Source organism: Chelonoidis abingdonii, chromosome 9, assembly GCF_003597395.2.
Source record: "Chelonoidis abingdonii isolate Lonesome George chromosome 9, CheloAbing_2.0, whole genome shotgun sequence".
NCBI classification, from domain to species: domain Eukaryota; kingdom Metazoa; phylum Chordata; order Testudines; family Testudinidae; genus Chelonoidis; species Chelonoidis abingdonii.
The window spans coordinates 86,221,590-86,236,101 of NC_133777.1; the positions used below are offsets into that span (position 1 = coordinate 86,221,590).

The window sequence follows — 14,512 nt, forward strand, 5'->3', positions numbered from 1 at the left end:
ATTGGACAACAGGAACACAGGTTACAGCAGAGCTTGCAGGCACAGTCAGGACTCCTCCATCCAGTCCTTCTGGGGGTTCAGGGTGCTTGGATCCCAGCTAGGATACCCTGAATTCCGCCCCACAGCCCCAAACCCCAACTGTCCTGCCTTTCCTCCCGCCGGCCGAATCCTTTGTTCCCTTCTCCTCCGCCCAGGAGCTCTCCCCTCCCCCCTGCCGGGTTCGGATTACAACCTGACTACCTGTCCCTCACCTACAGACATCCCTTGCTTTCCCGTTCCCCACACAGACAGCCCCTACTACATCACAAGGTGGAGTTCAGAGACTCCCAGTTTACAGGTGTTAATGCTGCTCTGAGTCCAGCAGCCAGAGAGCGAGAGGCAGTTGGGAGTTGCCCAGTAGTGGGGTGTGAGATGTGCCTGCTGGTCCAGGGGAGCAGGGTCAGCTCTGGAAGGCACTGGTGGGGCAGTGTCTGGGTGTCAGCCCTGTCTCAGCTGGCTGTCGGTGTTGGGGATGGAGGCTGTGACTCTGGGCAATGGGTCTGACATGGGCTGTGCTCCCTTCTCCCACAGCCAGGCTGCCCCGTTCGTGGGCTCCCTGAGGCTTGGCTGCTCTGAGAGGCAGCTGGAGACACTGGCTGAGCTGCTGACGTCCCACTCTGCGTTTGGCCCCGTTAGCAGCTGGGGCCCCGAAATCTTCACTGAGATCGGAACACTGGCAGGTGAGGGGGGCCGGGTGGGGCAGGGCAGCGGGGCCCTGGGGAAGGTGGTGGGAGGAAGGGACTGTAGGGTAACTGGGCAGCTGAGGCCCTTGAAGTGAGAGAGTGTGGGCATGGGCCTTCTGCTCTGAAACGCCTGGCCAGTGCCCTGCACCTCCTCACATCCCTTGTGTGTAGGAGGTGCATGACAGACCAGACCCATGCCCCATCTAGCCTGGAACACTCTGACCCACAGCCCCATCCAGCCTGGAACCCCTGGCCCCCCTGAATCAGCTCAGACCCACAGCCTGTCCAGCCTGGAACCCCTGGGCCCCCTGCATCAGCTCAGACCCATGCCCTATCCAGCCTGGAACCCCTGGGCCCCCTGCATCTGCTCAGACCCATGCCCCATCCAGTCTGGAACCCCTGGGCCCCCTGCATCAGCTCAGACCCACAGCCCGTCCAGCCTGGAACTCCTGGGCCCCCTGCATCTGCTCAGACCCATGCCCCATCCAGCCTGGAATGCTCTGACCCATGTCCCATCCAGCCTGGAACCCCTGGGCCCCTGCATCAGCTCAGACCCTCGGCCCATCTAGCCTTCTACCTCCCCCACCACATTAGACCAGGCCCCTGGGTCCATCCAGCTGAGTAGAACTCCCCTCCCCTCAAGAGTCCCAGATCCCCAGGCCAGAGGGGACCGTTGTGCCCATCAAGTCCAACCCCCTGCCTAGCACAGGCCAGAGACCTGCCCCACAATGACCCTCGAGCAGAAACCCCCCAATCAGGATGTGAGCCTGGCCAGTGGTAGAGACTCCCCCAGACCCTTGGGCAGTGGTGCCAGCAATTAATGAGGCACTGGGAAATATTTAGGCCTTATTTCCAGCCTGACTTTATCCAGCTTCAAGTGTCAGACCAGAAGGCTGATCCCAGCGATGTCAGTGCCCCCAGGAGGGCTTCACTGGGGGCAGGTGGGAGGGGACATTTGACAGGGCCCCCAAACCTGGTGACATTATGACCTGGTGCAGGGGATGCAGCACCATTGAGGTTTGGCCTGGTGGCCCCTCTGTTGTCATGATGGACGGGTGGCCAGGCCAATCCTGAGTGGTGCTGCGAACTTCTCCCCCGGGTCGCAGGGGGAGTGCTGGGTCCAGCCCACAGGACAGGAGCTGCCTCGGCAGGTGAGTGCAGGCCAGGCCCCTTTCAGACCCACCTCCCAACACACTCTCCAGGGGCTCCCCTCGGGTGGTAGTTTGGAGGGAGGGAAACTCAGTTTCAGATTTTGCCCTGGGCCCCCCAGAACCTCTGTGCAGCCCTGATCAGCACCACCGCACTGGAGTAGACCGTGGGGCCCACCTAACCCGGTCCCGCCCAAGCCGGTCTCTCATGCAGTTCCCTTTGGGGCTGGGCAGCTGAGCAGGGGAGAGCAGGGGCAGAGCCTGGGGTTGTAACCAGCCCTGCTCTGTGTCGCTCCCCAGCTGGGCTCCAGGACATCGCCCTGTCCTCACTCATCCCCGAGCAAATTCGGGCGCTGACCCCGCTGGCCATCGCGGGGATCCCCGCACCCAAATTCACTGTGAGTTGCAGCGCTGCTCGTGCCCACAAAACCCCTTCTTCCTGCACCAGCAATCGGCGGGGGCCTAGCTCCAGTGTAATTAACCACAGAGCCGAATTCTGACTGGGGACAAAGAGGTCGAGTCTAAGGAGGTGGGGGTTGAGATCTCTGCCATGGGCAGGGGGCTGGGATCTCCCCCCAATGGGCAGAGCTCAGGGGGATAGGGGGCTGGGATCCCCCCGGTGGGCAGAATTTGGGGGGAAGCAGGGGGCTAGGAACCCCCCTGTGGGCTGAGCTCAGGGGGGCAGAGGGCTGGGACCCCCTGTGATGAAGTGAGACTCTTCTTAATGTTTCCTCTGAATACTGTGTGGGTGCCTCAGTTTCTAGCAGACACTCTGTCTCTTGGCAACTAATGGCCAGGGCCCTTCCCCCCTGCAAGGGGATGCTAAAGGTGGGGGAGAACAAAGAGGTCAGGTGACCTCCTGGCCCAGGAAAGGAACTCAGCAGAGGAGGGGCTGGAGGTGTTTTCGGTTTGGGAACTGGCTGGGGACCAGGAGTGAGGGGAGACAGGGGTGTCGGGCTCGCTGGGGCCCAGAATGGACCCGGCTGAGGGGTCCGATTCGTGCTGCCTACAAGCTCTGTTTTAGACCCTGTTCCTGTCATCAAATAAACCTCTGTTTTACTGGCTGGCTGAGAGACACATCTGACTGCAAAGTGGGGGTGCAGGACCCTGTGGCTGCCCCAGGATCCCGTCTGGGTGGACTCGCTGTGGGAAGCACATGGAGGGGAAGAAGATGCTGAATGCTCCAAGGAGAGACCCAAGAGGTGAAGACATGTGAGCTTCTTGCCCTGAAGACAGTCTGCTCCAAGGGAGAGGAGGCTCCCCGAAGTCCTGCCTGGCTTGGTGGGGAGCAGTTCCAGAGCATCACCCGGGAACTCCATGACACCCACCCCGTGGGCTGAGCTCAGGGGAATGGGGGGCTAGGAGCCCCCCATGGGCCAAGCTCAGGATGCTGTGGGGCTGGGAGCCCCCCGTGGGCCAAGCTCGGGGGGGCAGGGGCTGGGACCCCCTATGGGCTGAGCTTGCGGGGGCAGGGGGCTGGGACCCCTGTGGGCCGAGCTTGCGGGGGCGGAGGTGTCACGGAGTGTGGGAGAGTCAGGGCCCCGCACCCCTCTTCCTGGGATTCATCGTGACTCTCAGCCAGCCAGTAAAACAGAAGGTTTATTAGATGACAGGAACACAGTCCCAAGCGGAGCGTGTAGGTACAACCAGAACCCCTCAATCAAGTCCTTCTGGGGGGTTCAGGGAGCTTAGACCCCAGCTTGGGGTTCCCTGCGTTGCACCTCCCAGCCCAAGACTGAAAACAAAACACTCCCCAGCAGCTCTCTTCCCCCTCCCCCCAGCTCCTCCTCTCCTTTGTTCAGACTCCAGGGCAGAAGGTGTCACTTCTCCCAACCCCTCTCTTGGCTCAGGTTCCAGCTCAAGTAGCTTCCTTCTCATCCCTGATGTAACTCCCAGGCAACATTCCCAGGTCAAATCTGCCCCGCTCCCTGCTCTGTCACAGGGGGGCTGGGAGCCCCCCATGGGCCAAGCTCGGTGGGGCAGGGGGCTGGGAACTCCGCATGGGCCGAGCTCGGGGTGCTGTGGGGCTGGGACCACCCATGGGCTGAGCTCGGGGGGTGCTGTGGGGCTGGGAGCTCCCATGGGCTGAGCTCAGGGGGGTGCTGTGGGGCTGGGAGCTCCCGTAGGACGAGAACGGAGGGGCTGGGGGGCTGGGCCCCCTCATGGGCCGAGCTTGGGGGGTGCTGTGGTGCTGGGAGCCCTGTAGGCCGAGCTCAGGGGGTGGGCAGGGGGCTGGGACCCCCCGAGGGTCGAACTTGTGGGGTGCTGTGGGGCTGGGAGCCTGGCGTGGGCCGAGCTTGGAGGTGGCAGGGGGCTGGGACCCCCCATGGGCAGAGCTCGGGGGGGCAGGGGGCTGGGACCCCCCGTGGACTGAGCTTGGGGTGCTGTGGGGCTGGGACCCCCTGTGGGCTGAGCTCGGGGGGGGGCAGGGGACTGGAACCCCCATGGGCTGAGCTTGGGGGGTGCTGTGGGGCTGGGAGCCTCCGTGGGCTGAACTCGGAGGGGGTGGGGGGCTGGGACCCCCCCGTGGGCCAAGCTTGGCAGGGGGGCAGAGGGCTGGGAGCCCCCGAGGGCCGAGCTTGGGGGGTAGACAGGGGGCTGGGAGCCCGCGAGGGCTGAGCTTGGGAGGGGCAGGGGGCTGGGAGCCCCCAAGGGTCGAGCTCGGGGTGTTGTGGGGCTGGGACCCCCTGTGGGCAGAGCTTGGGGGGGCTGGGAGCCCCCGTGGGCTGAGAGCCCCACGTGGGCCGAGCTTGGGGTGCTGTGGGGCTGGGACCCCCTGTGGGCTGAGCTCAGGGGGGGGCAGGGGACTGGAACCCCCCGTGGGCTGAGCTTGGGGGGTGCTGTGGGGCTGGGAGCCCCCGTGGGCCGAGCTCAGGGAGTTGGGGGGGTTCGCTCTGTGGTAGCTCTGCTGGCCCCGCTGGTCTGTGCTGTGATGCTGCTGCTTCCCGGCAGGTGGTTTTCAGCCCAGCCCAGCTACTGGGCTTCACCAGTGCCCAGGCCTCAGCCGTGACCCCCCAGCAGCGCGAGCTGCTCAGCGCCCAGCAGAGGCAAGCAGTGGCCAGTGCCCAGGTTGAGGGGCAGGGCGCCCAGGATGGTAGAGGTGAGAGTACAGCTCCTCGCACACCCCTGCCCCCATTCCCATCCCCTACCCCCAACAGCTTCTCCTGCATGTTCCCTGCTGAGCCCCACATTCTACTGCTGCCCCCTCCCTCTGGCGAGCTCTCAGCCGCCCTGTGACAGCCGGGACACCCCCTGCCCTGGGGCTGGGCGGCAGGACACACTGGCTGCCGTGCGTATTCTGTGAGTGCAGGGCTGGGGCATTGCCCTGGGATTCACCCCTTGCCACAGGATTGGGCCCAGCCTCCTATCCTTGCTGAAGTGTCAACTCTTGAGCTCCCGGGCCCACCTCGCAGAACCTGCACCAGCCCCCATGTGTGTGCCCAGGGGGCTGGATGTGCAGTCGTGTCTGCGTGTGCCCAGGAGGCTGGGCGTGCCTGGGGAGTGGGCATGCACGCATGGGCAGGTGGGGCGTTTCCATGACCAAAGACTAAGGACGTGTGCAGTGGTGTTGGGGTCTGTGGCAGCACAATGCCTGGGGCTCTGGGAGGAGGCAGCTGTGCACTAACGTTCCTTTTCCTCCTGCAGGCAGGAATCACGCCCGGTGCCATCCTGGCCCCAGTGCCCTGGCACTGCTCTGTCTGATGTACAGCTTTGGGTGAGAGCCGCTGGGGCCTGTGTTCATAATAAACCCTTCAGCCTGCTGCCAGCTGTGCTCGCTGGTCCTGCCACGGGCGCCGCCACTGCTGCCGGGGGGTGGGTGGGGGGTGGGAAGAGGCATCGGCCCCTGGAGCCCCACCGTGGGCACTGAGCTATGCTCCCAGCCCAGCAGGCCCTTTGGAGTCTCTTCTTTCTTGGCCCCATTCGCCTGAAGCCCCCACCCGCATGACCCTGGGGGGTGCAGCTGGCCTGGAGCCCTCTTCCTAGGCAGGGCCAGGAATGGGCTCAGGGCTTCCCCAGCCAAGGGCCCTGGGCAGTTGAGACGGGAGCCCCCAGTGGGAGCTAGGGGCCAAGAACCAGCCAGAGCCAGGCTTGCAGCAGCAGAGGTTTATGGAAGCTGGTACAGTGCATTGTGGGTAACACAACAGCCAGCAGTACTGGTCAGGCTACAGGGAGGGGTTGGGGGGGGCTCCGAGGCTGGGGCCTGTCCAAGCAGGGCTCAAGTTTAGTGCCTGAATTGAGGCACGGGCGAGGGGATGCGGATATCCTGGCCCCTCTCCAGCCGCCGCTCACAGTCGATCAGGTAGTTCACTCCATCTATCACCAGCTGCACCAGCTCCACCTGAGGCAGGAGCACACAGAGCCCACGTCAGGCCCTGCTTCTTCCCGCAGCCCAGGGGCCACGGCTGCAGCCAGCAGCCCTGGTAGCCCTCCCTGCCCCCTGACTGAGCCCTCCCTGGGCAGGCTCTGGCTCCTGCAAGGCACTGGGCATGTAGTGATGCGGCTACCTGGGCACAGCAGGCCCTGCACATCCATGAGCATGGGACAGCCTTGGCTGTGGTAATGCCAGGTGGCACCCACAGCTCAGCCTAGACCCCCAATGCCAGATGGCACCATGCCAGACAGCAGCACAGCATCCTCATTCCTTCACAACCCTCTGCTTGGCTCTGTCTGTGGGCCAGGAGCCCACACGTCCCTCTGCTGGCTGGGCTGCTGTTTGTCCCCTGCCCCCCGTGCCCACTAGCGGCATGTCTGCAGTGCACGTGCAACACGCAGACAGGCGAGTGCTCGCGTTCTGCACCACCATGCTCGCAGTGCCCTCCTATGCCAGGCTTGGCCAGAACACCGACTCAGGCAGGTACCTCAGATTTTCCCAAACGATCCAGATTGGAGATGTCAAAGGTGCTGCCGGTGGTGGCTGTGTCCACCCCGCCTGTCCCGCGCTTCTGCAGCCGCAAGTTCTCCAGGATCTTGGTGAATCGGGTGTCCTGGAAACGCAGAGAGGCGTTGGGTCAGCGCCTTGTGGGGAAGACTGGGTCCCTGCTGAGGCAGTCGAGGAGGGCAGGACAGGGCCCCTGGAGCCAGGCCTGGGTGTGGCGTGGGGGAGCCCAGCCAATGAGAGTGAGGAGTCTCTTCCCCAAAGGGCCCTTTGAGGGAGAGCACAGGGAACCGAATCTGGAAGACCTGCCATAGGGATTGTTCCCAGAGATGGGACATGATCTGGTCTGTGGCTGGGCCAACGACCACCTCTGATCTGTGTCAGATGGGGAGCTGACTGCAGCTCCCAGCATGCACTGCTTCTCACACCAAGCAGCTGGCTCTACCTGTCCCCTAACTCTGATAGGAGCCCCAAATCCTGGGGCCCGCAATGGCTGTTCTCCTGGCTTTGTGAGGTCTGACCTGTCCCCTGGGCTCAGCCCTGGTCCAGGCAGCCACAGCTATGGCGGTACCTTGCTCAGCAGCGGCAGTTTGATGTGGACCCCTGCGCGCAGCCCGGTGCCCAGGTTGGACGGACATGTCAGGATGTAGCCCAGCCTCTCATTCCACATGAACTCCCAGCCTCGCTCCTGGATTAGTCTCTCCACCTGGAACCCGAGGAACAACCGCAGGTCAGCCTCACAGCCAGCTCTTCCGGCACTGCCCAAACGAAGCCTGGACCGGCTGCTTCCAGGCATAGGGCTCAGCAGCCTCCGATGCGACCCACTGACACGGGGTGTTGTGGGCTGAGCCTACTCCTGAGGGGGCCATTCCACTGGGCAAACCAGGAGGGCCGGGCTGGGGCGGTTGACGGCACTGGGAGGGCCGGGCCGGGGCAGCCGTGTGCTTACCTCCTTCAGGCCCTTGCAGAACCTCTCAAAGACCCGCTTCATGTTGCCACCCTTCTCCATGGAGATGAGGCGGGTGTGATCCTCCTCATTGATCCAGATCAGGAAGGTCTTCTCATTATTGTGCCTGGGGGAGAGCACAGCTCATCAGCACTCGGAGCCACAGCTGGGCCAGGCAGATGCTGGGCAGCCCACAGGGCGGGGGTGCCCAGCAAGGGTCAGTCCCTGTGACACTCCTGGTGGGAGAATGTTGGGCCAGCTCTGGCTTGCAGGTGAGGAGAGCACTGATCCTGCCCCTGCTGGAACAGAGCCAGCTAGATCCCAGCAGCCAGGCCAAAGCCCTGACAGCAACACTGCAGTGAAACAGTCCCACACCCCGTGGCTAGCCACCATGTTTAAGTGCAGGGAGGACACGCTCTAAGGCAGCATTTCAAACAGCCACCAGCGTATTTCTGCGGCCACAACACTCCACAGCATGGGCAAAGCTGCGGACCCTCCTGGCAGCACCCAGCTATTGCTTCTGTTCCCAAGGGCAGTGAGATGTGCCACCTTGGTGTTTGCGCTGGCACGGCCAGCAGGGTCAGCACCCTGCACCACGCAGCCTCCCCAGGGGTTCTGGGCAGTGCCTCTGGAGACATGCAGCACCAGAGGCGACTCTTCTCCATGGAGGTGGCTATGGTGTTTGGTCGCTGGGGCTCCCCCAGGCAGCTCCCCCACTCCAACCTACCCAGGGCGCGGGGAGCCTGGGACGCCGCAAGTGGCCGGCGAGTTCCTCCCACCTTCCCTGGGGCCAGGGGCTCTCGCTGAAGGGATGCGGGGGGCAGGCACAGAGACCGGTTTGTCACAGCGGCCACCAGCAAGAATTGGTAGCCGCACCTTGAGGCCACCAAAAAATTGGTTGTGAGAAGCCCTGGGCTAACGGGTCTGGGAAGAGCCAGGTTTTGGCCCCCACAATGCAAACAAGCCATAAATGGTTGCTTGCCGGGGCCTGGTTATAAGAGGGGGTGGGGAAGCAGGAGTATGAGGCGTGTGTGGGGCCTACTGCCAAGTGTAAATGTAAACACACAGGAACAATGCTAGGCCATGCCCACAGGCCATGCCCACAGGCTGGGGGGCTGTCCTGGGAAGCAGGGGCTCTGAGGAGTTGGGGGTCATGGTGAGCTGAACAAGAGCTCCTAGTGCGACGCTGTAGCCACGCGGTGAACGCGATGTTGGGCTACATAAAGGGGCTAATCTCAAATTGGAGTAGAGGGTTTTTAACGTCTGTATCTGGCACTGGTGGAATCCTGCCCAGTTCTGGTGCATGTTGATCAGTTGGAGAGGGGTCAGAGAAGAGCCCCAACACTGATTAATGGGTTAGAAACCTGCCCGATAGTGAGTGTGAGTGGTGACAGAGAAGGGCTGAGATACTTTCCAGCTGATCTCACTGATGATAGTCAGCCCCCAGGAGCATTTGAACTGGGTGTATGGAGGAGGATGGGAAAGATGGGGGGGGAGAAGAGAGGGGGAGGTGGGGGGGGGCTGGTTGTAGAGGGAAGTGGCTATAAGGGATGTGTGTGGAGTGGGGTAGGGGGGTAATAGGAGGTGTACTTGTGGCAATTGTGCTGCCTTGTGTGTGCGTGGCAACAGGCTAAGGGGCAGTGCCTGAAGCCTTGCCCCACAGGCTGTGTGCTATCAGCTGCCCAGGTGAAAGCAGTGGATCCAGACCAGATTCCTCGGGCGTCGGGCCAGTCCCGGGCCATTCCTGATGCTGTCAGTAAGGGGGAGACGGGCTTGTCAAAGAGGAAGTGATCCTGCAAGAGGAGATGGGGCATGAGCAAGACACCCGCAAGTACTGTTCCCAGGGGATACCCTGCCCAGCCCCTGAGCTCTGGGCTCTGCCCCCCCCCCCCCCCCCTGCACCTTCTGGGCAGCTCCCCCAATGCAGGGCAGACCTAGCTGCCTTTGGGGCCTGCAAGCTGCGCTCTGGGAGCTGGGAACATCGGGGGCAATCTGTGCTTTAATCACTGGGCAGGGCCAAGTCTCAGCAAGCTTGGCAGTGGCTGTCCCTAAGGACCCCCTTCATTAGGGTCTGCTCTGGGGCTGGAACTGCTCTGCAGCCGCAAGAGGCTATGGCTGGATCTGCCCTAGGTCCAGAGGCTGCAGGGCCCAGCAGGGTGCTGGCAGCACCATGAGGCTGGAGACAGAGAGTGGGAAGTGCTGCAGGAGGTGCTGGGCTGCAGGGTCCGTGACCTTGGGACTAAGCACCATGGCTGTGCTATTCCCCTCTGCAGCCAGCCCATTGTGGAGCCAGCTAGATCCAACAGCCATGCCCATGCCTGTGCCCCGTCCAGGAAGAGAGCCCTGATGCCATCTTCCATGAAGGACAGGGAACCTGGGTGGGGCAGGCAGGGGCAACCACTGAGGGGCAGCAGAGGGAGAAGCGTGAAGGGCGGGGGGGGGGGAGTGAGGGCAGTGCCAGGGAGGAGAAAAGGGCAGAAGGTGAGCTAGCATTTCCAGGTTACTTTCTCCAGGGCTCCTGCCAGTTTTGGCCCATCTGTGTCATACCCTTCCCCTGCCCCTGGCAGCCCCATGGCTGGCCCTGGCCCTGCCCCAACACCCTTGGATGGCCCTAATGTGTCCATTTTCCCATCACCCCATGGCAGCCCTGGGTCTGCAGGGTTGCTCACATCAATGAGCTGCTGCTGCTCCTTCTCCGTCATCTCGCTGAGGCGATAGTACCGGCCAGCCAGGTCTCCTGTCAGGCCGCTCAGGGCATCCACGGTCACCTTCTCCACCTCTCTCCTCTCAGCGCGGGTGCAGGCAGGGGGCAGGCTGAGCCCGCGGATACTACGCCCTGTCCGGACACGTGATGAGAGCACGTAGCGCTCGTCGAAGTAGCCGGATTTAATCTGCGAGTGGAAGCAGGGGTGGTGAGAGGTGAGAGCCCCAAGATGGGAGCGAGCCTGGGTCATCAGCAAGGGGCAGAAGGTGGGGGGGATGGGGAAGGAAAGCCAATCCTGGCTGGTAGAAGCTGGGTCCATCCTTGTCTGAAAAGGCCCCTGGATGGTGAGATGTGGGGTTTACAATGTGTTCTCCCTCCCCTGCCTCGCCCCCTGCCCCTCCTCCAGGGCTGCACCAGAGTCTGCAGCCACTGCCTGCATGAAACAAGTGTTGGGCTGCTGATTATTTTTGCCCAAACACTCATGCCTCAGGGTGAGTAGGTGGGGCTAACACATGGGTGGAGCCCTCGATTGTTCCCATTCTGCCCAGCTGGGGGTTAGAGCAGTGTCCTCCCTGATGTCAGGGGTACTGGGCTCTGACTGTGCCACTATGTCACATTTTGGGGTGCAACCCAGACCGGCAAAAGGGCAGTTATGGGCTAGCGCCATTAACCGCCCACAGAGCTGGGCTGCACAACTAGGTGCTTGTAAGGTTTCCCAGGGCTTTTGGCTTTCCCTGCGGGAGCTTCCCTGTCCAGCTTTCCCCTGGGTGGGGTCCCCTCCAGGACAGTCCTGCACTCTGCAGCACAATCTGCCCTTTGGCAGCTGACAAGTGGGATCATGTCCTCAGTCGTAGGCACTAACTCCCAGCTCTGAACCTCTGCTCCATGGCCCCTCCCACACCTGAAAGCACACTGCTTTCTTCTGCTAGCCAAAGCTGGAAGTGTCTTCCCTCCCCACAGCAGTCTGGGTCTTCCCCATGCCCTCGGGGTCCCAGAACTCTGTTCCATTTCACCACAAGGTCCAACGTTAACAGCCTGAGTCATGGGTAAGCTGTCATTTTCCAGCAGCATTTCTGTAGGAATGCAGCCCGACACTCCAACTTGTAAGGTAGCGTTGCAGCCTTCCCACTTAGCCAGAGATACAGGAATTTTATATCTGCCCAATGCCAGGTATTCTACCTCCTGGCCAGTAACATTCCAGTCTCTTCTCAACGGCAAGGGAGCTCATCGCCATGACGGAATCAACATGGCCTCAACCCCTGGCACCGCTGGTGCGGGTCATACAATCCATCGGAAAACCAGACCTCGTAAGGCCACCTTCTGTTGGTCCAACAGAGAGACGTCGTTCAAGATCACGGTCTCACAGACGCTCTTGATCACGCTGTTCCCGCTCCTGGCACCACTCGCAGTCCCGGCACCACTCTCCATCACGGTACCGGTCGCACTCACAGCACTGCTCGACATCTCGTTTGCCGGCCGGATACTTCCAGTACCAATCTGACTCGCTGCACCGCCCTCGGCACCATGTATCCCACAGTCGCTCCAGACGAAGGGGCTCAAGATGCCGGTCCACCTCCTGGCACCACTACAGTAGAAGGTCCCAATCTCGCTCACGGTACCTTTATAGCTCCTGGTACCGCTCCCCAGTACTGCCCTGGGATTGAGCATCCAGAACAGTGGTGCCCTCCCAGGGCCTATTGGCACCACCGTGGCCATCGAGACACACATCGGTGCCATCGCAGACTGGTAGCGCATCCTATCCTCAGGAGTGTGACTCTGATGTCCCCAGCCATATATTCCCAGAGAGCCAGAGCCACGAGCAAGGGCCTCATCACTGGTCCTTCTGGACACCGTGGCATACCACCGAAAGCCAAGGTGCCCTGAGTGGATCCACAGTCGGCCCCGATCCGAACCCAGGTACCAGAGTGCAGTTAAGCCGCCCCCGCCCCCTACGGGCACAGATGAGGCTCCGATACTGTCACGGAGTCCCGGGCGATGCTCTGGAACTGCTCCCACTAAGAGTAGGACTTTGGGGAGCCTCCTCTCCCTTGGAGCAGACGTTGTCAGGGCAAGAAGCCGCACATTAGTCTTCAACCCTCCTGGGTCTCTCCTTGGAGCATTCAAGCATCCTCTGCCGCCTCCGTGGCTTCCACAGCGAGCCACCCAGGCGGGGTCCTGGGGTAAGCACAGGGGTCTGCCACCCACTTTGCAGTCAGACGTGACTTCTCAGCCAGCAACAACAGAGGTTTATTTCGATGACAGGAACAGGGTCTAAAACAGAGCTGTAGTAATCCAGCGAACTCAAGACCCTCGGCTGGCAGTTGGGGGGCCACGTGAGCCAGACCCCTGAGGTTCTGCACTCACTCTTATCCCCAGGTAGCTCAGACTAACCCCTCCAGCCCTCCTCTGCTCAGCTCCTTTCCCGGGCCAGGAGTCACCTGATCCTTGGTCTCCAACACCTTTCAGCTGCACCTTTGCAGAGGAGGGGCCCAGGCATCAGTTGCTAAGGAGGCAGAGTGCGCGGCAGTTAGGGCACTGGCCCTTCTCTGAAGCAATCACACTCAGCCTATCACCACCAAAGATACTTAAGAACGCTAGGGACAATAGAGGCACCAACATCAGTATTCAGAGCAAACATTAGGAAAGTCCCAGTTGTCACAGATCCATCTCTAGATACCACAGGTTCCACCTGACACAGATCGCCTCATAGTTTCAGAGTCTCCACAGGACCCTCCCTGTCCCGGGCCTCTCCTCCTCCCCTCGCCGACAAGGTGGTGGCGGGAAACCTCTTCAAGCCCTCCACCCAATTGATCTCAGGGCCCATCAAGACTTATTGAGACGAGTGGTTCAGAAGAATGAACTTCTTCTTCGAGTGTTCTCATCAATGCATTCATTTAGGTGTGTGTGCGCCGCGTGCACAGCGTCGGAGAAACTTTTTTCCCCTAGCAACACTCGGCGGTCGCTGGGCCCCCGTTGGAGTGGCGCACCCCACGGCGCCGTATAAATACCACCAGACCGAGCCGGCACCCCAAGTCCTTCTTACCGCCCGTGTCGGTCGTGAACAGTGGAGTGCAGTTGCTGTGACCTCCACATTCTTCCTAGCTCTCGTCTTATTGCTGTTCTTTGTTAGTTAATCGTTTCGTTACATAGTTAATTAGTTATAATTGATTAATAGTGTAGTGTGATTTGTTAGGTTTTCCGGGGCCGGGCTCTTCCCTACCCCGCACACCGTACCGAGCCATGCCTGCTCGCCTGGGTTTAAAAGCAATGGTCAGCCCTGTAATAGGCAATGCGACAGAGAACTCCCCACGACTCTGCCTGAAATGCCTGGGGGAAGTGCACTTAGCGTCTAGGTGCCAATTTGGTAAGGTCCTCCCCCTCAATGCCGCGTACCCAGAAGGAGCGGAACTTTAGACTCGGCAACTCCTCAGGAGGCGCGTTGAACACCAGCACCGAAGTACGAGCCAGCAAGCCGGATAGACGCTCGTCGGCACCGTCCAGTCCGGTAACGGTAAGGTTCCTGCCGCGACCGGCAAGCCACGCGACGTCACCGAAGGCACTCCGCGCGCTCCTGTCTCCGACGTCGAGTCGCTAAGCCTCGGCGCGGACCCTCCCTGCACCGCCCCGAAGCCTAAGACGGCTCCTGAGGCTAGACCGCCCGCCACCGGCCCCGGTTGCGCGCTGTCAGATCCGCCCCGTTGACTCCACCCGGCGGCGCCGTCGAGTCCGGCGCCGAGAAGCTCCTCGGCAACCGGCCGCGTCGAGCCTGTGCATTGCCTCCACACCGAACATTTTCGGGGCACGAGACCTGATTGCTATCAACGGAGCCAGCCCTCATGTACCTCCGATACCGCCAGTCAAGCTTGACCGTCTCCAAGGGCCAAGCCGCTTTTCGTCGCCGCCCCTCTTGTCACTGCTCAGGGTCAACCGCTCCAGATCTCGGCTCCGCTGCTGGCTCCTCTTCACGGCTATCGCTCCCATCCGGCGTGGACCGTTCACTCGCGGCAACCCCCCATCACGGCACCGTCCCGCGGAACCACTCCCAATCGCGCAACCGTTCACCGCGGCACGCTTGCACGGACGGTTCTCGCGTGGCATACGCTCCCAATCGCGGCA

The 14,512-nt window shown here is 61.8% G+C and overlaps 2 protein-coding genes across 2 annotated transcripts in view; one reads left to right on the plus strand and one right to left on the minus strand.

Annotated features, from left to right (window-relative positions):
* STRC (stereocilin) overlaps nt 1-5,589 on the plus strand; it is a 34,219-nt gene extending 28,630 nt beyond the window's left edge. Inside the window, exons 21-24 of the mRNA XM_075069680.1 lie at nt 571-719; nt 2,171-2,268; nt 4,823-4,970; nt 5,516-5,589. Coding sequence (XP_074925781.1) covers nt 571-719; nt 2,171-2,268; nt 4,823-4,970; nt 5,516-5,589 — 469 coding nt within the window. The remainder of the gene's footprint in view (nt 1-570; nt 720-2,170; nt 2,269-4,822; nt 4,971-5,515) is intronic.
* A 385-nt stretch (nt 5,590-5,974) lies between these two features.
* The window catches only part of CKMT1B (creatine kinase, mitochondrial 1B), a 28,303-nt gene continuing 19,765 nt past the window's right edge, over nt 5,975-14,512 (minus strand). The window contains exons 4-9 of the mRNA XM_075069079.1: nt 10,362-10,583; nt 9,400-9,485; nt 7,696-7,819; nt 7,318-7,452; nt 6,730-6,855; nt 5,975-6,209 (exon numbers count right to left, since the gene is read on the minus strand). Coding sequence (XP_074925180.1) covers nt 6,093-6,209; nt 6,730-6,855; nt 7,318-7,452; nt 7,696-7,819; nt 9,400-9,485; nt 10,362-10,583 — 810 coding nt within the window. The 3' untranslated portion in view covers nt 5,975-6,092. The remainder of the gene's footprint in view (nt 6,210-6,729; nt 6,856-7,317; nt 7,453-7,695; nt 7,820-9,399; nt 9,486-10,361; nt 10,584-14,512) is intronic.